This window comes from Bactrocera oleae, chromosome 3, assembly GCF_042242935.1.
Source record: "Bactrocera oleae isolate idBacOlea1 chromosome 3, idBacOlea1, whole genome shotgun sequence".
NCBI classification, from domain to species: Eukaryota; Metazoa; Arthropoda; class Insecta; order Diptera; family Tephritidae; genus Bactrocera; species Bactrocera oleae.
Window position 1 is genome coordinate 53,598,746 of NC_091537.1, and position 24,395 is coordinate 53,623,140.

A 24,395-nucleotide genomic window follows, 5' to 3' on the forward strand; every position below is an offset into this window, starting at 1 on the left:
CTTTAATTTTTTTGGATATGGCAACTCTTATTAACTGTCAACATGGAACCCATTTGGTATTGTGCATATAACGAAAATTGAGTAAAAATAAAATGCTTATTGAAAGCAAATATTAAAATAATTAATGTAAAATATATATATATATATAGAAACATTGTAGTGAAGTGTAAGTGTATAATAAGTGCAAAATATAAAAGAAAATTTAACTATAAATCGAGAAATTGTAAGATAAAATTTGTGAAATTTTCAACTTAAAATGCAAATATCTCGAAAACTATAAGTTTCCGGGCGATTTAATTATGTAAAGGGTGTTTTTTGAAAGGTATAGAACTTTAAATTGCAATAAAACAACGATGGATTATTCGATTGACATGAATTTTATTTATCCGAAAGATAATCTTGTGGCATTACATTTTAAATATGATTTCTGGCATATGACCTCAACGGCTGGCTCGGATGTAGTGTAGTCTAATCTGGACGTCCAATTTCCGATGACTTTTTTCAATATTTGTGGCCGTATATCGGCGAATGTTGTTTTCCAAATGGTTAAGCGTTTGTGGCTTATGCGCATAGACCAATGACTTTACATAACCCCACAGAAAGTAGTCAAGCGGTGTTAAATCACAAGATTTTGAAGCCAATTCACAGGACCAAAACGTGAAATTAGGCAGTCACCAAAGGTGTCTTAAAATAAATCGATTGTGGCACGAGCTGTGTGACATGTTGCATCGTCTTGTTAGAACCACAGCTCCTGGACATCATGGTTGTTCCATTCAGGAATGAAAAAGTTAGTAATCATGGCTCTGTACCGTTCAGGCCATCATCGTTTTTAAAGAAGTACGGATCAGTGATTCCACCAGCCCATAAAACGCACCAAACAGTCAGTTTTTCTGGATGTAACGGTGTTTCGACATACACTTGAGAATTAGCTTCACTCCAAAGGCGGCAGTTTTGTTTGTTGACGTAGCCATTCAACCAGAAGGGCGCTTCATCGCATCATACGATAAAATGAACGTAGTGCGCGATACGTATTCCGCACATAACCATTATTTTCGAAATAAAATTGCACTATTTGCAAGCGTTGTTCAGGTGTGAGTCTATTCATGATGAATTGTCAAGCCACACTGAGAATAAATCACTTGACAGCTGTTAAATCGGTCGCCATCTTGAAGAGTAATGCCATCTTTAAGTTCTATACCTCAAAAAAAACACCCTTTATATTCTTTATCTGGTGAATCTTCTCTATCCAACCATACCCCTTCTAACCCTGAAATCGTGGGTATACTAAAGCCGACCCTAATGTTATAAGTAATACGTTCCTTAACTCGAGCAGGTGTGCAAATTCGCACTCTGAATTAAACGCAAAGTATTTACCTGGTTGTTGTTTTTACAGGAAATAAAAACTGCATAACTATTATAAAATCTTTTGAAGCTACATATGCCTATATTTATAGTGATAAATCAGTGTCGATTGAGTTTCTTATAAAGAGTAATTGTTAACAAGAAATGTGAAGTGTTTGCAATTTGATCTACCTTGGATTCACATTTAAAATATTTCTGTGCATAACATACTCCTATCACCAAATTTGGTGAATGTTTGATTATTGTTTGTTATAACATCAAGATATCTTTCGAAGAAGATTGTAGGGCCGATAGGCCCATGGTGCAGAGAGGACCATCTACAGATGCTCCACTGGTTGCATCTAGCCGTGAACCTAGATTTGGTCTAGGCCATTCTAGTTACCAAAGTGGATATAATAAATTATTTACACAGGTGAGTATTCCAATAAACATTAAAAACAAATTTATCCAGAAGCTTAAGATTTATATGCGTATTTTTTTTAATGAACATTTGTAGCTAAGTCCGTCTATTCGCGAAAAATGTAACACATAAAAATAAAATAAATAAATATGACGAAGCCCATTTTATTGACGGTGTTCTTCATAATTACATTAGACAATGATTTCACAATGCTAAAATTAATTATTGAAAATTTGTTTTTTATACCCTGAACAGGGTATAATAAGTTTGGCACGAAGTTTGTAATAACCAGAAACGTCAGAAACCCTATGAAATATATACATAAATAATCAGCATGATGAGCTGAGTTGATTTAGCCATGTCCGTCTGTCTGTATATATACGAACTAGTCCCTCAGTTTTTACGGAACACTATAGCATATAGCTGCCATAAAAATTTAACAATGGGAAGCAAGTGCTTGTATGGGAAACTATTTTTTTTGACTTTTGCAAAGTAATTTAACTACCCAGTAATGAGTATTGGCTAAAAATAAAGCACCACTTAGTAGTTTTTTAATGTTGCGGTTTTTTTGAAACAAAGAAATCAAATAAAAAGTTTTTGCATACATTATTAGATTATGTATTTCCTTACAATAACACAACATAATGGTCATTATTTTTCTTTGATTTTGAGTTTCATTTAAAATAGTTCATAATAAAAAAAAATTCAAGGGACAAACTAAAGCATGGATGAGTGCCAATAAATAGGTTTCTGTTCTAATATTTTGGATTGAATACACTAATTAATAAATAACATTTTGCAATTCGCCGATAAGCTCTATTCCTGAAACATAATTAGTTTACATATATATGTACATATGTCAAGTATAATTGACAACCAATCATATAATTTCCTGTACGGATTTTGGGTCAGTGCTAAAAATAAAGGGAAGACAGATGAAGAACCAACAAACGGATTTTCTTTTAATTCAATCTTATAAATTTTTGGTGCTACCTGTGAGGAATTGAACTCACTACCGCTATATTGAGTGTATATGTATATGTATATGCACCGTCGCACGCTTCAATTATTCGCCTTGTGAAGGAAATTCAGAACGCAGGTTCTGGTTGGCTTTTAAGGACCTATTTGAACCAATGGTTCACAACCGGACAGATCTGGATCCTGCATATAAATTGGCTGCGCCAGTGTGTCGATCAAGAGAGTGTTCCGATGATTGGAGGATTATATACTGGTGGCTACCACGAGGTGTAATCTGAGCTAAAGTTACGTTATGGCAATCCACGCCTATTGTCAGAAACACATGTCCAGAGCCAAACAACCCAGCAGAGACTCCAAATACGCTACGATCAATCGTTAATTGTGTGCGCAACTCATTGTGCACCTACCGACCAAAAACTTCGCGGAGCGAATTGGGAATGAGCCTCACTACCGTAAGCATACCGAAGCTAGAAGATTTGCTGTTATTCCAAGAGCGACGTGCCAATAACATAAGTACTGCCTCGTACAGTTACAGCGCACGTGAATGAACTCAATTTATTAACGCACCCTCCATAAACGTTGCTTGCCCTCACTGTTTAGGGAACCATCGTCTAATAAAGTGTTTTCAAAACATGCAAGTTCAGGAACGCTAGGAAAGTGTACAACGTCTGAGGACTATGTTTCAATTGCTTACGGTCAGGGCATACCGTTCGTTAGTGTACTTCTGTTGTGTTCTCGCTTTGCCAGCAGGGGCATAACACGCTACCAGGCACCGTATCGGCATCTAGGAAAAGTGCTGCGGTGAACCCCAGTTCTACCGGATCGCAGGTGTATTACCGCCCCCGATAATGGCACATAGCTGAAGTCCAGTCATTAGTTGTGCAAGGTGACCGGATCATCTTACTTGCGACGGCCAAGGTTCTCCTTTCCGATTGTTATGAAAGGTTGTACGAATGCCGTGCTTTATGCTCATCGGATCTTAGGTGAGGTTCCTCAGTTAATCCATGTTTAAAATTTTGAATCTTCGTAGAACTCCGGGCGAAATCCGAGTAGAAGGTATAGGCGCCAGTGCACCTGCCTAGACTGAAGGTTCCACAACTGTGCGATTGAGATCTCTCTCCGACGAATAATTTTCAGTTCAATTCGAGGTCTACTACAAACGATTACGACTAAGACACCAGTATGCATGGTTGACGAAAGAAAGCATGTACGTTAAACGCCGACGTCTGCGTCCACTACAAAAGGTGGTAAGGCTAACCGGAATACAAGAGCCGGGGAGAATCAATTCCCACAACAGCCGGCTCTACGTTGCCGGAATTGACCCGGATTTTATCCGCCCAAGGGCTGTTATTTCGGCGATCTAACCCTGTTTGGATCGGAAAGTGTTACTTTAAGTTTTTCGTCATTAGAGCAACACCTAGCAGGAGGGTTGCTCCGTATCCTCCGAGTCCAACCCGGGCCCCGAGAAATTATTTTGCTGCATATGCGCCAAAAGGCTCCATCCAAACTCCACCTCGGTTAGGTGCAATACATGCAATGGATGGAGCCATCTTAAGATCAGTTCAGGCCTTAAGATCCGTAGAGAGTGGACCACGAGTAACGTGGCCCCATGCTGCCAACGCAGTACTGCGACACCAGCCTTAACAGATGTGCTGCAAATCCAGTCGAGTTGTTCAAGCGTAAGTCTTTCCATGATGAAATGCCAAACAATACTGAACAAAAATAACATGACTGCTTGACACGACTCACGCGTGATCTGGCCAAAAAAGGCTATTGAAAAAGTACCTCTACTTGGATCACCCGATAGTATTAACCGTTTGGTTGCACTTGTTGCATTTCTGCAACATACCATTTACTTTTTCTTGAAAAATAAAAATATAGTACTTGTCGATAGACCGCGCAACACCGCGCAACACTTTATTAATGTTAACTTCAATCACGAAGGCTTCTTGTTCGGAATCACAATTAGCCGTGCAAATGATAATTTAACTACCAGGGAAATGGAAAATAACGTAGAAGAATGGGCTAAAGAGAGGAAGGCCTCGGTTTTTCTGATGACAAGGAACAAAACCTACCATTAGAGTGGGAAAATTATGTTTTCTATACTACCACTACTATAGCAATAATTATGCCAATGCTAAAACCATCGCTACTTCAACAGATCCAAATCCGACCTCCGCTATGTCTAGTAATGCATCCGAACCACCTCAAGTGACATCTTGTCGAGTACCGAGGACCAATATCACATGGAAATCCAAACACTTGAATTCCATTCGCGCGAAGTGCTTTAAAACAATATTTACCCAATAAGCCACATACATAAATGGGGAACCAACAGTTTAGGTTATATGCTGCGTTTCTGGCTATGTGTATAAATTTGAAATGTATAAAAGAAAGAAAGACTTATGTTCACCTGGTGAACTTGAAATAGAAGAATTATCTAATGTAGTGGCCCGCCTTGTCCGTGATGTATCCATCAATCGGAACTACAGGCTTTTCTGCGATAATTACTACACCTCCGCCACCGCCGCTTACTTGTCGAGTTGTGGTATTTTGGCTTTAAGAACTTCAAGAAAATTCAAACACTCCGAAACCAAATTATGAACATTTTTCGTAGCGAAATTATTAAAATCACTGACCAGAGTTCAAAACCTGGATTAACCTTATGTTAAAAATTAGTCCATGGAAGTTATGTAAATGTGGAAACACTGTTCAAACTCAATTGTCCCAAAAAGTGGTGTTGAAAGTGTGGTTTTAAATCTTATTCAATTTATGTCAACAATGAAAAATATGATTCAAGATCTAATTAAAGCGCAAACGCAAATGGTGCAAACTTTTTTAAGTGAAAAATGAGCGAACTAAATAAATGATGTACATTATCTTGGCATTCACTTGGGCAGAAGGTTCATATGGAGGAAACAAATTTAAACTGGCTTTTAAATAAAAATTCTAAACTTACCCTTGATAATAAAGTTTTATTATACAACGCGGTAATAAAGCCGATTTGGATGTATGGTATCGTACCCCACAGGTAAACTAACATTGAAAAAATACAGAGCTTCCAGTCAAAAATCATTAGAGATATAACGGATTCACAATGCTATATTAACAATGATCTTGGTATTCCCATGGTAAAAAAAGGAAAAATTGAATCTCGCGCAGTTATTTGATTCTTTGTTTTGAAAGGTTTAAAAGCAAATGAAATTTAGAACGATTGTTAGAAGTGTATAAGGAGTCCTCGCCTTGAAAACGCACCGTTGAATTTTGGGCTGGTGAATTTAAACGTGGTCTTACTAGGCTTGAAGACCATTCATGCGAAGGACGACCAAAAACGCAACCACACCAGAAATCATTGAGCAAGTTTGACTAAGCGTGAAATCGTTAATGCCATAGGCATCTCCGACAAACGAGTACTTCGTATTTTACATGGAGAATTACATATGAAAAAGCTGTTTGGAAACTTAGTGCCAACAAATTTCTCAGCATAATTTTGAGCGTTTTAAACAGAATAAAACCGTCATTTTATAACTATAGATGAGACTTGGATCTATCACCATGATACTAAATTGAAAGAAGAACGTTTACAGTGTACTGAAGCTGGTTGTTCAGCTCCAAAGCAGGTAAAGTCACAATGATCAGCAAAGAAGGTAATGGCATCAGTTTTTGTTGGATGCAGAAGGAATTTTGTTGATTGATTATCTGCAGAAAGGTAAAACAATCAACACTGCATATTATTGCTGCCTTTTGGATCAGCTGGATGAAAAAATTGGTGAGAAAACACCTGGTTTTCAAAAAAAATTATATTTCATCAAGACAATGCACCTGCTCACAAAGGTCCAGCGACTACTACCTCTTCAGAAACCTGAAACAATTCCTTTGTCGAATGAAAAAGCTATTACAGCCGTAGATGGATATTTTACAGAGCTTCCGGAAAGTCATAGAGATGACATAAAATTATTGGAGGATCATTGGAATAAGGATTATGAAGTTAAGGGAGATTATATTGAATAAAAAAATATATTTCGTACCAAAAACAGTATATTTTCATTTCGAGCGCAGAAACTTTTCAACCAACCTGTAGGCTTTGAGCAAGCAGATGCATTAAAAAAGATATATTAACAAAAAATAAATGTTTTCTTTACACTCTAATTAATGATTTGATTGTCGCAATGATTATCAAATGTATATTTTAAGTAACGTACAATATCTGCTATATAATATTCTTAAGCCTCATTCTAGTCCTTTAGACAGTCGGTACATCATGATTTGATGCTAATAATGGGACGCGATCTCGGGACATGCAATTTTTAATTTAACAGAATTATCCATTGACTAATTTTTGCTCCTATAGTTCTTTAGTGATGATACCTTATTGAAATGCATAATTAATGCTGCATGAAAGTGGCGATTATCAGTAGACATTTACTCCTTGCGAGTCGCAGTTCGTTATTCTCGTCAAGGGTAATTTTTTTGCCATCGTCAGTGTCTGAAGCGGAATCTGTTTGTTCAGAGTTATCACACACAAATTCGCTTCCAGAGTCTTTAAAATCGTCGCTTGAGTCCAATTATTCAAGCACAACATGCAAGATATAGTTTTCTTTTTGATATCTGAAATCTTTAATTAGGATTATTACCCACCCAAAAAATGTATTGAAATATAATATTGAATTGAATATTGAAATACAATATGAGTCCCATTTTTATAAAACCATATATAATTTACAGTTTTTCAGTGCTTAACGCATAATTTTTTAAGTAGATTTATTATTTTTCTCACGTAAAAACTGCACATTGTGCACTTTGAAGGTAACACTAATACAAAATTTTACCGAGGTTCACCGTCAACTTGTATATAAAGTTAATTATCTATTACCAGAGCATAAATAGGATAAGAGTGAAATTAAGAAGATTTATTTGAGCCATCTTACGCGCCATAACTATTTTATTAGTAATGTATTATATCCACTCTACTCTTTAAATTTATTTTTAAATTTGTATGTTCAAATTGTATAACAATGTAAAAGGTATGTACACAAACACTATGAAATCTATTATTTTAGAGTTCCGCCGATTCTAACTATTCTCAACCCTCATCCGATCTGTCGCTTGACGATGAAAAAGAAACACTTCGACGAGAAAGAGAAAGGCATGCTCTTAGCCAGTTGGAAAAGGCGAGGGTAAAATAATGTTTTATATTTAATAAATTGAATTTAATTTTCAATAATTAAAAAATTAGGGTAAACCTGTAGCTTTTGCAGTACGGACGAATGTTGCATATGATGCTACAGTTGATGATGATTCACCAGTTCATGGAAGTGCCGTGTCTTTTGAAATGAGAGAATTTCTTCACATCAAAGAAAAGTATGACAACAATTGGTGGATTGGAAGGTTGGTTAAAGAAGGTTGTGATGTTGGGTTCATACCAAGTCCAGTTAAGCTGGAACATATTCGTATGCAGGTAAGTTCACGTATTTTAACTTTCACTCTATTTGGATGGCAAATAGTTAAAAAAAAATTTTTTGAAAGAACCAGACGAGGCCATCGAGATTGTACGGTACTAAAGTCTCTTCAACAAATAACGTAGGAGCTGGGGAAACAATGCGTGGTAGTACTCCACCAACACCTGGTAAGTTGGATATCTAATATTAATTTTACAACAACTTTACATATCTCAAATGTAAAATGAAACCAATAAGAACTGGCTAAATTCGGTTGTAATCGAACATTTAATATTCTAACTTGCATGAATCAAAATTAAACTTGGCATTTTATTAAACTTATATTAAAGGTCATAGACTCACTTAGTTTTATTACTATATTTTACTTCTCATCACCGAAAATCATATTAAAATAATCCTCAATGCCATATATGTGTGATATAAACTCAACCAAAGAAGCTAAATTTAATATATTGGGTTGATTTAGAAAACGTCAATCAAAGGATTAAAATTCATTATATCAGGGATATTTGTGTTCAGCGCAAAACCACGTTATTGTTAAGAAAACTTGTCCACTTAATTTCATTAAAATATCACACATTTTGACCAACCTAAACGGTCTGAAATAATGCGTAAAATTGGAAATCACTATATACTCTATTTTGTTAGGGCACAATAGACCATAGGTCGCGGTGCATACCTCGAAACTAATCTACTCTATTTTGGGGGCAGAGAAAGGTCTAGGCTGATTGCATTAACTTTTGACATTGCTCTGGTCTCCTTGGCTTTAATACAAGTATATACATAACACACACTGACCGACGTGTTTGGCATAAGGTCTGTTAGAATAACTATCTTCGTAGACTTAATTCACATATTTTCGGCATTATTTATTTTTCGGTATATTTTATGAGTGTATCCAATATACTTTACGGATACCAAGAACGTTTTTAGATCTAAAGCTGTGTAAAACGGGACTATATTTTTGTTATTACTGTTCCCGAAAGTTCTTGTGGTTTATTTTGGGTTTTATATGTCGTACGTTTTTGTGCGACGTGGCTCTGTACTCCGGATTTCGAATGGTCCAGGTCGTACGAAAATGTCTTTTTGTTGTTAATTGTTTTATTTTATTTTGAATGTTTTTCTGCTTGATTTTGTTTTACTTTGCTTTTCTTATATTTTAATTTTTAATTTGTAGTTATAATAGTAAAGATGCCGAGACGGAATTTGAATAAAAGTTAAATTTATCAAGTTTTGGAATGGAGTGAAGAAGATTTCTTCGGAGGCGATTCTGTGATTGATGAAAATTAGCTGCCAAATTAGTAATGATTCGAATACAGACCTTTCTAATAATAATCGTGACCAAAATGAAAGCGAAGACGATTGGGACTTTGATGAAGACGAGCCTGGATCAACGCAAGTAGCCGATTTTAAAAAACGAATGCCAGTTGGTCCGATTTTTCTTCGCACCAGAAATCGTTCGTAATCTCGGGTAGATCAGGCTTTGTATTCGTTGACAAAGAAATTATTGATTTTATTGTCACAGCAATGATTAAATATGTATGTACAACGATTGTTAGATCAATCCAATATTACCACCGTACAATTTTTCGGGGAAAACAATGTCTCGACATCTCTAGGTTTCATCATCGCAGCCAATAACACCGGTCAACAGCATTTTTGAGCACGGGTATTACATAACTTATTTTTGTTGCTTCTATACCTCAAATAATAATAAAAAAAAATAAGTTATGCATTTGCCTTTATGTATAAAGAATGGTAAAATTCAACTCAATAAAATTTACATATAAATATTTTCTTAAAAGACACCAATCATACATTTAGGATTCATTCTTACAATTAGGCAATTCACAAGCTTCGTGTTATGTCCTATGTTGTATTTCAATAGTCTTAAAAAATACGACACTTGTGAGCACCCCTTAATTGTTGTATGTCATAATATGTAATATTTCTACACTTCACCAGCTGGTAGTGAAAAATTAAAAACACAAAAATGTCACGGGAAAGTGACAAAAATAAAATTAAATCTTCTTTATGTTGAAACGGCAGCATTTTGGTTCGCATTGCAACCACAAAAACAACAAAATATTTTTATATTTCACTTTTCTTCAACTTAATTTACCTGAATATCGTGGCTTCCTTCCATATTATTAAACAAATTGATGAAATTTATTTATTTGATTAATTTTAGACACCTAAACGTCAACAATAAAAAAAAGTAAACAGATACGCTGATAGAAAAGCACACTCAAAAAACATATCGCGCCGTGTTGTATTTGTCGTATTTCAATTTTGTATGAGAAACAACAACAGTGTCGATATGACAGTCATAAAAAAATAAGACAATATGACGATATGACAAATATGACACTTTGTGAATACCTTAAATATATATTTTAAAATAGACTCCAAATGTTAAAAATAGACCAATTTTACTTTTCCTGTCATGTTCCACAGAAGTTTCTCTTATTAACCGCCAAATATAATATAGTCCCACAGTTCAGTATACTGGTTTTGGTAACGTCTCTCAAATTCCATTATATCTAGATGGAAGCGTTCTCCTTGCCCTTCCGAATAAGCTCCCATATTATCTATAAATGTATCTAAATAAGAATGTAATATATATGTATCTTTAGAGACATTATACATCCGATGATGGAGAAAAGCATAATCATGACAGTGATAAGTTCGTCATAATTGTCAACCTTATGGTTTCCAAGGAAACCATGCACTATTGCCACAAAACTGTTCCTGGCATTTTTCTCCTCATTGCTAAGTAACTTCGGGAAAATATCACAATCCATAACTTTTATTTTATTTTAGGCTACAAAGATTCAACTGTGAATTGCAGTGTTAAACGCGTATATTGTATACAAGAAAGCAACCAATAACAAAAACATACATATTGGCACATTTCGCGAACGCGTTACAAAGGATGTTCTAGATTATTTGAGAGAACACTTTGGTGAGTAGATAATTTCATGTTTTGGGCCGGTCGATTGGCCACCAAGATCGTCTGATACCACACCGTTGTTAGACTTTTTCCTGTGGGGATATGTAAAGTTTAAAGTATATGCGGACAATCTCGCTTCGATTCAGGTCTTCGAGCAAAACATCACGCGTGTCATTCGCCAGTTACCAGTTGAAATGCTCGAACGAGTCATCGAAAATTGGGCTCAACTGATGGACCATCTGAGACGTAGCCGCGGTCAACATTGAGAGAGCTAATCTTCAAATAATAAATGCAAAGAATATTCTTTCGAATGATAATAAACATTCCGCATAAATTTTGAATTTTCTGTGTTTTTTTTTTAAGAAGGTAGGGACCTCGAAATGCATCAGCCTATAAAATTAAAATCGCGTCATAAAAAAAGCATAACGTTATATGTCGAACAACCCCTGTCGCACTCTATGAATTTTCGTGTGCCGCATGGAAACGTGTGGCAGCCAATGTGTTAGCCCTCGTACCATTACGGGTATAAAATTGAATGTCACTGGTGCATTTATTTATTGACTAGCGGACCCGGCAAACATTGTTTTGGCATATACGTAATTTTTGGGATACATATAATTAAATGATAAGTTGTAATCAAACAAAGTATGCTTTATTTAAGTTAAAACATTATTATATATTAAAATAACAAATATATATTAAATTAAAGTTATTGATAGCTATCTACATCGAAAATAATTCATATTTATACTACTAATCATGACAATTATAAATAAACAAAGATAACTCTCTCAATGCAATGGATTGTACAATAGTTGGTCCATCAGCCTTTAGTGAATTCAAACAAACTGAATGGTTTTAGTTAGGTTAGATGGCTGAGTCCTCGGCATGGAGGAGGGATCACACTTAGGTTGTTATATTCAGTCCTTTTTGAAGTCAAACGAAAAACTACGGTAGTTGAATATCATAGATCGAAGGAACTTCCTTAGGTAAGAGACGCTAGCTTTTGCCAATGACTCCCCTGCAGCAGTAAAGGGCGCCTGATGTTTTCCTTACTCTTTTCTCGATTTTGGGTTTCCACGAGAGCTTTCTGTCTATAATGAGCCTTACGTGCTTAACTCAGCAGGCCCAAGGCGCGTTCCCTCCATTAGTGGTACATGCGCCTCCGGGATTTTGTACTTCCTATTGAATAGGACCAGTTCGGTCTTACTAGGATTTATGGAGAGGTCGTTTTCAGCAGCCCAGTTGCTTACGATGCTAAGGTATCCCTGAGTTAGCTCATACGTGGTATTCCGAAATTTTCCCTCAAACATGAGAGGCACGTCATCCGCGTAGGCAATCACCCGGCTTCCGTTTTCGTCAAGCTTTTCCACGAGTTCATTAACAACCATTAGGTAACCGTAACCACGGTGCCCCTGCTTACATTCTATTGTGCCCGCGCACTGCCCCGCTCTGCCATGATAGTTCTATCGCAGAGAGGTTTGAAGATAAGATGTTTAGGTTTGATTCTACCCCAAACCTATTCAGAGCGCTAATGACCGCTTCCGGCAATACATTGTTGAAAGCTCCCTCGATATCGAGGAAGGTCCTTACTGTAAACTGTTTGTTCCTCGCACTCCTCTCGAGCCAGAAGACAAAAGGGCAATGCCCACTGACTCACCTTTGCAGTAGGAATGCTGTCCCCTTGAAAATCGATATTTTGGAATACTACCCCTTAAGTACAGATCGAATCAGTCTCTTTAACGTCTTTAATAAGAAAGATAAAAGAGTGATGGGTCTAAAGTCCTAAGCCAACACATGCGCTCTCTTACCGGCCTTCGGAATGAACGCCAACCTAACCATTCTCCAAGCTCCAGGAATATATCTGAATCTAATTCAGTTTGCAAAGGTGGGTACCGTTTCTATCCTTTAAGTACCCTAAGGGGATGGGGTTCTTTGCTAAGATGCGCCTGAACTTTTAAGATTCATTACAGCCTTTTACCTTTCCGCATAATGCTTTCCACGAAAACCTATTGGCCGTCCTTACTTCGAACTTGTAGATTGTGAGTCCTGCCTTATACAGCGCCCAATCTTTAGCTGATCTACTTTTAGGGGCCTTGTTCAAGAGTCGTCTACACGAAGCATTAATTTTTCCGAGGGTTCCAATGTCCACCAGTAGGGTTTCCTTCTGCCGCTGTGCACTGCTGTCCGAGTTTGAATTTCTAACTTACTATAGATCTTCCTAGACGGGTGTGCCGCGTTCAGACAGTGCGATGTACCTGTAGTCAAGGACTGAGTACGTCGCTGGCCGCTAACAGCTTATAACTCTTCGTCCTTCGTCAACTCTGAAATTCCATAACTGCTCAGCCACGGTTCCTGGATTCGGACGGCATCGGCTCTGTCTCGTTCTAGTAAGAGCAGTAGGTTTGCAGATGCCGCCTTTGCATGTTGGAGATTAACCTGAAGAAACTTCATTCTCCAGGCTCTCTTCCAACTGCGCCAGTTCGGTGTCCTTAGTGTCCCCCTCCTCCTCGAACAGGCGTTTTAAACTGAAGATAGATTCGCTAATTGACGATACGCCTTCTTTGCTGTTGTTGTTGTTGTAACGGTTAGTTAGGTTTGGGTGATAAATTCTAGATTCGTTGTCGTCGAGGTCATCTAACGGAAGGCCCAGGAAACGAGCTGTTTCGACGGGGTCTGGTTTCTACGAAAACATCCCAGCAGAAACTGCTTGGAGAGGAGCTCGTTATGTTCCTTAACCAGAAGCATACTGGCCTCACTATGTAGGTATTCGATTGGAGACATCAAGAGGCATCCCGTGATAGTCCAGCAGTGTTCTGACAGGTCTGAAGCTTCTTCTTCTGCGTGTCACTGCATCCAGGCGACCATATTGCGGCTGCATAATTAAGGACCGGCCGGCCGATTGCCTTGTATGTTCCCAACAACGTTTCTTTGTCTTTTCCCCATGAGCTGCCGGCAAGCGACTTGAGGATTTTGTTGCGGCTCTGTACTTTGGCAGTTATCGCGGTCGTATGAGGAGTGAAAGAGCACAGACTGTCCAAAGTGACGCCTAAAATTTTAGGGTTATTTACTGTCGGAATTTTTGTGCCATCGACTGAAATGTTCAGGTCCAGTCTGTACTCCTTCGTCCAATTTGTGAAGATGGTCGCTGTGGATTTGGTGGGGGAGAGTGTTAGGTTCCTTGCAGAAAAGAAGCGAGAAAGATCGGAGAGGTAGCCGTTTACTTTTGAACACATGCCATCGATTCCATTGCCCGACGTCAATATCGTACAGTCAGCAGCGTACGAGGTCATTGAAATTCCCGCTGGTGGCTGGGGGAGTTTAGAAATATAGAAATTAAACAGTAGCGGGGAGAGGACACCGCCCTGCGGAACCCCCTGTTTAATTTTCCTGAGTTTGGAGTTTTGACCTCGAAACAGTACGGATGAATGCCGACCGCTCAGGTAGTTCATAGTCCACCGCTTCAGCCCTGGAGGGAGCGTTGATTGTTCCAGGTCCTCAAGTAGCGTTGCGTGATTGACTGTGTCAAAAGCTTTTGACAAGTCCAACGCTACGAGGATCGTCCTCTCGCAGGGTGGCTTCTGGTTCAGGCCATGAACTATCTGGGCGTTTATGACGCTAAGTGCTGTGGTGGTACTGTGCACTTTACGGAAGCCATGCTGATGGTCTGCTAGGCTCAGGTGGTGGGTGAATGACGGGAGTAACAAGGCCTCAAGTGTCTTCACTACTGGGGAAAGGAGAGTTATCGGGCGATAAGACTCCCCTTTGTTGGCGGGTTTCCCAGGTTTCAGCAGTGGGACCACTCTTTCGACTTTCCACACATCGGGTATTTGAAGAGTGGATATCGACAGGTTGAGGACCTTGGTGACGTAGTTTACTTCCGTTGGGCCCTCCTTAACATCAGCATGCTTATTCCATCAGGGCCGATTTAGACGATTTCGCCTTTTTGATGACACTCTGAACCTCCCCATCGGTGAAAGTAAGTGGTGCGCAGTCTTTTGGCATTTTGCGCAGCCGTCGGGAAACACATCGTTTGGCCTTGTCGGTCGAAGGGTGCAGTATAAACTGCCGGCTAAAGTAGCTCGCGCACTTCTTCGGGTCCGAGGAGGCATGGCCATCGAATTGAATTTCAACCCAATCGTCATGTCTCCTCGGATTTGACAGGGCCTTGACAGTATTCCAAAGCTTACTCACACCGGTGGAGATTGCAGGACTTCAGGTGCTCTATCCATTTTGTCCGCTTATGATGATTTACCATTTGCCGAATCTCCAAATTGAGATCCCTTATTCAGAGATCACAGGGATCGGCATGGCGTAAAGTGTCGCTCTCATTTACTAATACAGCTGCTTCGGCTGGGAAATTGGGGCGGAGTTCCGCGGTATGAAGCGAGCAGTAGCAGCAGCGATCACCTTGCGGAATTGACGCTCGCCAACGATAACGTCCGTAGGAATGGATAGTGCGTTGAAGGTGCTCTCAGTAAATTCTGTGAAGCCTACCCAGTTAGCTTTGTTAAAGTTAACATAAGTGCGGTTGTCCACAGAAATAAAGTCAGGAGGTTTCTCGATCGAGATAATTATGGGCAGATGGTCTGATACAAGAGTTAGCATAGGTCGCCAGGTTATACTATTTATCAGACCACCGCTAGCGATGGTAATATCTGGCGAGCTATTACAGGTGCCCATAATTCTGGTGGGGGCTTCGCCATTCATTGTGCAGAATATCGAATCGTCTATCTGTTCCGCCAGCTCCATCCCCCTACGATCGTTTGACAGGCAGGAATGCCAAAGATCGTGACGCGCGTTAAAGTCGCCTAGCACCAGACGGTTTTCACCACGAAGTAGCGCATCTATATTCGGGTGATATCCTGTTGGGCAACATGTAACTGGGGGGATGTATATATTAAATATTTCGAGCTCGACATCGCCTGACCGGACAGCTATACCCTGACATTCTAGGGTGGTGTCCCTGCGGTCGATGTCAACATCGATTAGACGATATTGCACGGTGTTGTGCAATATGAAGGCTAGGCCTCCACCATTATCCCGCTCGCGATCCTTACGTAAAACGTTGAAACCTGCACAACTCAGAAGATCTGAGCGGCTGTTTAACTTGGTTTCTTGGATTGCAGCTATCGTTACGCGCTCCCGGCTCATAAATGCAACTATCTCCTCGATCTTGCTCTGGAGTCCGTTGCAGTTAAATTGTAAGAGTCGCGTTTGTCGCGGGTGTCCAGTCGTGATCCTAGGGGTGAGTGGGGTGCGTGTAGGTGGTGGTTGTTGCAGCTGTGCTATCTGCATGGGCGGTTGTCGCACTGTGGTGTTGGTTGGCGACGCCACTGTATGTGATTGCGGGGGCAGACTCCTACAGCATGGGGCAACATACGACGCACTCCACTCTCGTCTGGTGCGCAGACCAGAACACGACAGAAAGTGACACCAGCCAGTACAAGAATTGCACTTGACTGATGTGACATTCCGGCGTATTATGGTCTGACACACGGAACAGACTGTGCGAGAAACCAGGAGTTGCTGGGTGGTTCTCGCACGAGGATTGGAGCTGGATGAAGGTTGGGGGGGGGGGAGGTTGGTCAGATTGGGAGTTATGCTGTCTGTGTGAGCTCCTTGGGACCATGGAGGTCCTATCTTGGCCACTCGACTGGAGTGGCAGCGCAGTGCGCGAACATGGTGCAGGTTGCACAGCCGTTGAGGCAGATGTCGCATTATTGCGTTGACAGCATGGGGCCACGTAACTCGTGGTCCACTCCCTGTGTGTCTTAAGGCCTGAGCAGGTCTTAAGATGGCTCCATCCATTGCATGTATTGCACCTAACCGAGGTGGAATTTGGATGGAGCCTTTTTGCGCATACGCAGCAGTAGAATTCCTCGGGGCCCGGGTTGGACTCGATGCCAGCACGGGTCAGGAGGATACGGAGCAACCCTGCTGCTAGGCGTTGCTCCAATGACGACAGACTTAATCTAAAACTTACCGATCCAAACAGGGTTAGATCGCCGAAATAACAGCCCTTGCCGGATAAAATCCGGGTCAATTCCGGTATCGCAGAACCGGCTGTTGTGGGAATCGCCCTCTTTGCTCGCATGGTCCGATAGGCCCGAGTCTACTTCCATGGTCCCAAAGACCTATCCATCTTTCTTTTCTACCACAATAGAGGGTTGAGAGCCATCTGAACTGGCATCCGAAGAAATGAACCTTAGAGCCACCCTCTCCACACCAGAACTTATGGCCCCTTAGACTTCTTGGCAGAACCGAGGAACTCGGCATTAAGCAGTATCAGCGCTTGCCGATAAGGTTCCTTGGTTCTCTCGAGTCGTATAACCCGCCAATCGTGCGTGGGCAACGAGGAGTTACTAGCATACACAACAGCACTACCATATAATCTCAATTTCTGCTGCGAAGGAATGTTCGGACGGGAGACATACCTGAGCAGGAGGGGCAGGGGAACATCAACCTTTTCCTGAACCTTCAATCTGGTCTTCTTTCACACCTCTACGACAAGAGATACTGCCTCTTTATAGAAAGCTGCCGATCGTTTATCAGCACACCTTATGAGCTTATGGCTTATGGAAGCCCATGGTTTCGCTCTAACCACCTTACAGAAGACCGCATAAATCACTCAAGCGTAGTGGCATGCTGAACAGATACCTGCTCTGCATCTCTGTCGCCGTAGCGCTCCAGAGTTTTGGCTGCCAACTATCGGCCCGCCTTCTCTTTCCTCACCTATGACTCTAACCGAGGTTACCCGCTGGTACTGGCGATTGCGCCTCGTGCCGTTTGTACAGCATTGTTCGTATTCGGTAGCGACTTTCCTTTTATTTCCTTAGTGCGTCTGGTCTTGATGTGCCCGTGATAGGGGTTGCATCGGAACGTACTCTAAGGCCGTACGGAGGAAGTTGCGACATTATCCCACTAGGCATTTCTATTGGGTTTCACCCCAGCATACTCAAGTGACAGAATGACGCAACCACCAGCCTACGATTCAACGGAAATCCAAAGAAAAGTTAGTTCCAAATCTTTATCCATGTCAAAGCTGAAAGATCCATCTGCCGAAACTTTGCTGTACATGAAAATATTGGATGCATCACTTCACAAAATACTCTCATCGACAATATATTTCCCAATGTACATACAAAATATAAAAATCGTAGGTGCTTGCCGTGGGAAAAGCATGGTGTACTCAAATCTACGCCACAAACAGACAACGTTTTGTCTTGTAAGTTATTGATCGTCATTGCGTAGGAAATTGAATCGGCGCAGCAATACATTTTTGCCTCGAAACTTGCCATTCAAAATGGTTACTTCTATAATGTTTTTCATTCAGTTTTTAATGACTAATATTGTGCCACTGCAAAGCCGTGGTGGGAGATCCAATCTTCAGTTGCAAAGAAGGTGGTGGCATGTCCTGTATATACATTGAATTCAAAAACTCAATTGGATAATTAACAAATTCATTGACATCAGAAACAACATCGATAGATTTGTACGACACGAAGCCCGCTGACAACAAGTGCTATATCTTTAAATATAATCCATTGACGTCCAAATTTTTTGCTACCATAATCTCTATTGATGGCAGCCACTCAAGATGGATCCGAAATATATGAACGCGCATGTTCACTGTCAGTTGTACTTTTTCAACATTACACCATAGTCGCAATGATTTTAAGCAAGCGTTAATTTCATCAGCGTTTGTTGAACGAGGAATAATGGGAAGTCTTAAATCACCTGAAAGGAGTGCCACCAAATAGTTTGTCGTCGTTTTTTCTTGTATGTTTCAATATACTATATACTTGTGTTGCGTAGGGCATTCATCCCAAATGATAATTGTACACTGATCAGCATAGACTGGGCATAGACTATTGTTTTTTTATATTGCACACTGCATCTGGGTTATTTGGATGGATTGAATGGCTGTTTAAATGCCATAAATGAGCTATTTTGCCTTCATCTAATTAAGTTATTGCAATGCCAGATGATGCAACGGCCAATGCAATGCTCTCAGCAAGAAGTAGCGAAATAAATATTTTACCAGTTTCACCGGATGCATTCAGAAAAAAATGAACTCGCTTGCCCTGCGGGTGTAAATAATTTTTTCATCATTTGGTAGTGGAATATTGCGAGAAACAGTCGCTGCCAATTCGACAGTATCATACTGCAGTTCACGATTTATATCTGTTAACACCACTACATACTTGACACAATCACTACGTGTATGTGCAAATGGTAGTTCATAGTCCACCGCTTCAGCCCTGGAGGGAGCGTTGATTGTTCCAGGTCCTCAAGTAGCGTTGCGTGATTGACTGTGTCAAAAGCTTTTGACAAGTCCAACGCTACGAGGATCGTCCTCTCGCAGGGTGGCTTCTGGTTCAGGCCATGAACTATCTGGGCGTTTATGACGCTAAGTGCTGTGGTGGTACTGTGCACTTTACGGAAGCCATGCTGATGATCTGCTAGGCTCAGGTGGTGGGTGAATGACGGGAGTAACAAGGCCTCAAGTGTCTTCACTACTGGGGAAAGGAGAGTTATCGGGCGATAAGACTCCCCTTTGTTGGCGGGTTTCCCAGGTTTCAGCAGTGGGACCACTCTTTCGACTTTCCACACATCGGGTATTTGAAGAGTGGATATCGACAGGTTGAGGACCTTGGTGACGTAGTTTACTTCCGTTGGGCCCTCCTTAACATCAGCATGCTTATTCCATCAGGGCCGATTTAGACGATTTCGCCTTTTTGATGACACTCTGAACCTCCCCATCGGTGAAAGTAAGTGGTGCGCAGTCTTTTGGCATTTTGCGCAGCCGTCGGGAAACACATCGTTTGGCCTTGTCGGTCGAAGGGTGCAGTATAAACTGCCGGCTAAAGTAGCTCGCGCACTTCTTCGGGTCCGAGGAGGCATGGACATCGAATTGAATTTCAACCCAATCGTCATGTCTCCTCGGATTTGACAGGACCTTGACAGTATTCCAAAGCTTACTCACACCGGTGGAGATTGCAGGACTTCAGGTGCTCTATCCATTTTGTCCGCTTATGATGATTTACCATTTGCCGAATCTCCAAATTGAGATCCCTTATTCAGAGATCACAGGGATCGGCATGGCATAAAGTGTCGCTCTCATTTACTAATACAGCTGCTTCGGCTGGGAAATTGGGGCGGAGTTCCGCGGTATGAAGCGAGCAGTAGCAGCAGCGATCACCTTGCGGAATTGACGCTCGCCAACGATAACGTCCGTAGGAATGGATAGTGCGTTGAAGGTGCTCTCAGTAAATTCTGTGAAGCCTACCCAGTTAGCTTTGTTAAAGTTAACATAAGTGCGGTTGTCCACAGAAATAAAGTCAGGAGGTTTCTCGATCGAGATAATTATGGGCAGATGGTCTGATACAAGAGTTAGCATAGGTCGCCAGGTTATACTATTTATCAGACCACCGCTAGCGATGGTAATATCTGGCTAGCTATTACAGGTGCCCATAATTCTGGTGGGGGCTTCGCCATTCATTGTGCAGAATATCGAATCGTCTATCTGTTCCGCCAGCTCCATCCCCCTACGATCGTTTGACAGGCAGGAATGCCAAAGATCGTGACGCGCGTTAAAGTCGCCTAGCACCAGACGGTTTTCACCACGAAGTAGCGCATCTATATTCGGGTGATATCCTGTTGGGCAACATGTAACTGGGGGGATGTATATATTAAATATTTCGAGCTCGACATCGCCTGACCGGACAGCTATACCCTGACATTCTAGGGTGGTGTCCCTGCGGTCGATGTCAACATCGATTAGACGATATTGCACGGTGTTGTGCAATATGAAGGCTAGGCCTCCACCATTATCCCGCTCGCGATCCTTACGTAAAACGTTGAAACCTGCACAACTCAGAAGATCTGAGCGGCTGTTTAACTTGGTTTCTTGGATTGCAGCTATCGTTACGCGCTCCCGGCTCATAAATGCAACTATCTCCTCGATCTTGCTCTGGAGTCCGTTGCAGTTAAATTGTAAGAGTCGCGTTTGTCGCGGGTGTCCAGTCGTGATCCTAGGGGTGAGTGGGGTGCGTGTAGGTGGTGGTTGTTGCAGCTGTGCTATCCGCATGGGCGGTTGTCGCACTGTGGTGTTGGTTGGCGACGCCACTGTATGTGATTGCGGGGGCAGACTCCTACAGCATGGGGCAACATACGACGCACTCCACTCTCGTGTGGTGCGCAGACCAGAACACGACAGAAAGTGACACCAGCCAGTACAAGAATTGCACTTGACTGATGTGACATTCCGGCGTATTATGGTCTGACACACGGAACAGACTGTGCGAGAAACCAGGAGTTGCTGGGTGGTTCTCGCACGAGGATTGGAGCTGGATGAAGGTTGGGGGGGGGGGGGGAGGTTGGTCAGATTGGGAGTTATGCTGTTTGTGTGAGCTCCTTGGGACCATGGAGGTCCTATCTTGGCCACTCGACTGGAGTGGCAGCGCAGTGCGCGAACATGGTGCAGGTTGCACAGCCGTTGAGGCAGATGTCGCATTATTGCGTTGACAGCATGGGGCCACGTAACTCGTGGTCCACTCCCTGTGTGTCTTAAGGCCTGAGCAGGTCTTAAGATGGCTCCATCCATTGCATGTATTGCACCTAACCGAGGTGGAATTTGGATGGAGCCTTTTTGCGCATACGCAGCAGTAGAATTCCTCGGGGCCCGGGTTGGACTCGATGCCAGCACGGGTCAGGAGGATACGGAGCAACCCTGCTGCTAGGCGTTGCTCCAATGACGACAGACTTAATCTAAAACTTACCGATCCAAACAGGGTTAGATCGCCGAAATAACAGCCCTTGCCGGATAAAATCCGGGTCAATTCCGGTATCGCAGAACCGGCTGTTGTGGGAATCGCCTTCTTTGCTCGCATGGTCCGATAGGCCCGAGTCTACTTCCATGGTCCCAAAGACCTATCCATCTTTCTTTTCTACCACAATTGAGGGTTGAGAGCCATCTGAACTGGCATCCGAAGAAATGAACCTTAGAGCCACCCTCTCCACACCAGAACTTATGGCCCCTTAGACTTCTTGGCAGAACCGAGGAACTCGGCATTAAGCAGTATCAGCGCTTGCCGATAAGGTTCCTTGGTTCTCTCGAGTCGTATAACCCGCCAATCGTGCGTGGGCAACGAGGAGTTACTAGCATACACAACAGCACTACCATATAATCTCAATTTCTGCTGCGAAGGAATGTTCGGACGGGAGACATACCTGAGCAGGAGGGGCAGGGGAACATCAACCTTTTCCTGAACCTTCAATCTGGTCTTCTTTCACACCTCTACGACAAGAGATACTGCCTCTTTATAGAAAGCTGCCGATCGTTTATCAGCACACCTTATGAGCTTATGGCTTATGGAAGCCCATGGTTTCGCTCTAACCACCTTACAGAAGACCGCATAAATCACTCAAGCGTAGTGGCATGCTGAACAGATACCTGCTCTGCATCTCTGTCGCCGTAGCGCTCCAGAGTTTTGGCTGCCAACTATCGGCCCGCCTTCTCTTTCCTCACCTATGACTCTAACCGAGGTTACCCGCTGGTACTGGCGATTGCGCCTCGTGCCGTTTGTACAGCATTGTTCGTATTCGGTAGCGACTTTCCTTTTATTTCCTTAGTGCGTCTGGTCTTGATGTGCCCGTGATAGGGGTTGCATCGGAACGTACTCTAAGGCCGTACGGAGGAAGTTGCGACATTATCCCACTAGGCATTTCTATTGGGTTTCACCCCAGCATACTCAAGTGACAGAATGACGCAACCACCAGCCTACGATTCAACGGAAATCCAAAGAAAAGTTAGTTCCAAATCTTTATCCATGTCAAAGCTGAAAGATCCATCTGCCGAAACTTTGCTGTACATGAAAATATTGGATGCATCACTTCACAAAATACTCTCATCGACAATATATTTCCCAATGTACATACAAAATATAAAAATCGTAGGTGCTTGCCGTGGGAAAAGCATGGTGTACTCAAATCTACGCCACAAACAGACAACGTTTTGTCTTGTAAGTTATTGATCGTCATTGCGTAGGAAATTGAATCGGCGCAGCAATACATTTTTGCCTCGAAACTTGCCATTCAAAATGGTTACTTCTATAATGTTTTTCATTCAGTTTTTAATGACTAATATTGTGCCACTGCAAAGCCATGGTGGGAGATCAAATCTTCAGTTGCAAAGAAGGTGGTGGCATGTCCTGTATATACATTGAATTCAAAAACTCAATTGGATAATTAACAAATTCATTGACATCAGAAACAACATCGATAGATTTGTACGACACGAAGCCCGCTGACAACAAGTGCTATATCTTTAAATATAATCCATTGACGTCCAAATTTTTTGCTACCATAATCTCTATTGATGGCAGCCACTCAAGATGGATCCGAAATATATGAACGCGCATGTTCACTGTCAGTTGTACTTTTTCAACATTACACCATAGTCGCAATGATTTTAAGCAAGCGTTAATTTCATCAGCGTTTGTTGAACGAGGAATAATGGGAAGTCTTAAATCACCTGAAAGGAGTGCCACCAAATAGTTTGTCGTCGTTTTTTCTTGTATGTATCAATATACTATATACTTGTGTTGCGTAGGGCATTCATCCCAAATGATAATTGTACACTGATCAGCATAGACTGGGCATAGACTATTGTTTTTTTATATTGCACACTGCATCTGGGTTATTTGGATGGATTGAATGGCTGTTTAAATGCCATAAATGAGCTATTTTGCCTTCATCTAATTAAGTTATTGCAATGCCAGATGATGCAACGGCCAATGCAATGCTCTCAGCAAGAAGTAGCGAAATAAATATTTTACCAGTTTCACCGGATGCATTCAGAAAAAAATGAACTCGCTTGCCCTGCGGGTGTAAATAATTTTTTCATCATTTGGTAGTGGAATATTGCGAGAAACAGTCGCTGCCAATTCGACAGTATCATACTGCAGTTCACGATTTATATCTGTTAACACCACTACATACTTGACACAATCACTACGTGTATGTGCAAATGGTAGTTCATAGTCCACCGCTTCAGCCCTGGAGGGAGCGTTGATTGTTCCAGGTCCTCAAGTAGCGTTGCGTGATTGACTGTGTCAAAAGCTTTTGACAAGTCCAACGCTACGAGGATCGTCCTCTCGCAGGGTGGCTTCTGGTTCAGGCCATGAACTATCTGGGCGTTTATGACGCTAAGTGCTGTGGTGGTACTGTGCACTTTACG

At 41.5% G+C, this 24,395-nt stretch overlaps 1 protein-coding gene across 9 annotated transcripts in view; it reads left to right on the top strand.

The window, feature by feature from the left end:
* The window catches only part of Ca-beta (Calcium channel protein beta subunit), a 440,977-nt gene that overhangs the window by 272,592 nt on the left and 143,990 nt on the right, over positions 1-24,395 (top strand). For 6 of the 9 annotated variants that reach the window (XM_070106634.1, XM_070106637.1, XM_070106635.1 and 3 more), the window contains 3 exons: positions 7,801-7,917; positions 7,977-8,198; positions 8,267-8,366. In XM_070106634.1, coding sequence (XP_069962735.1) covers positions 7,801-7,917; positions 7,977-8,198; positions 8,267-8,366 — 439 coding nt within the window. Of the gene's footprint in view, positions 1-1,393; positions 1,775-7,800; positions 7,918-7,976; positions 8,199-8,266; positions 8,367-24,395 lie in introns of all 9 variants that reach the window. The other 3 variants (XM_036372637.2, XM_036372644.2, XM_070106633.1) reach the window with 3 other exon arrangements.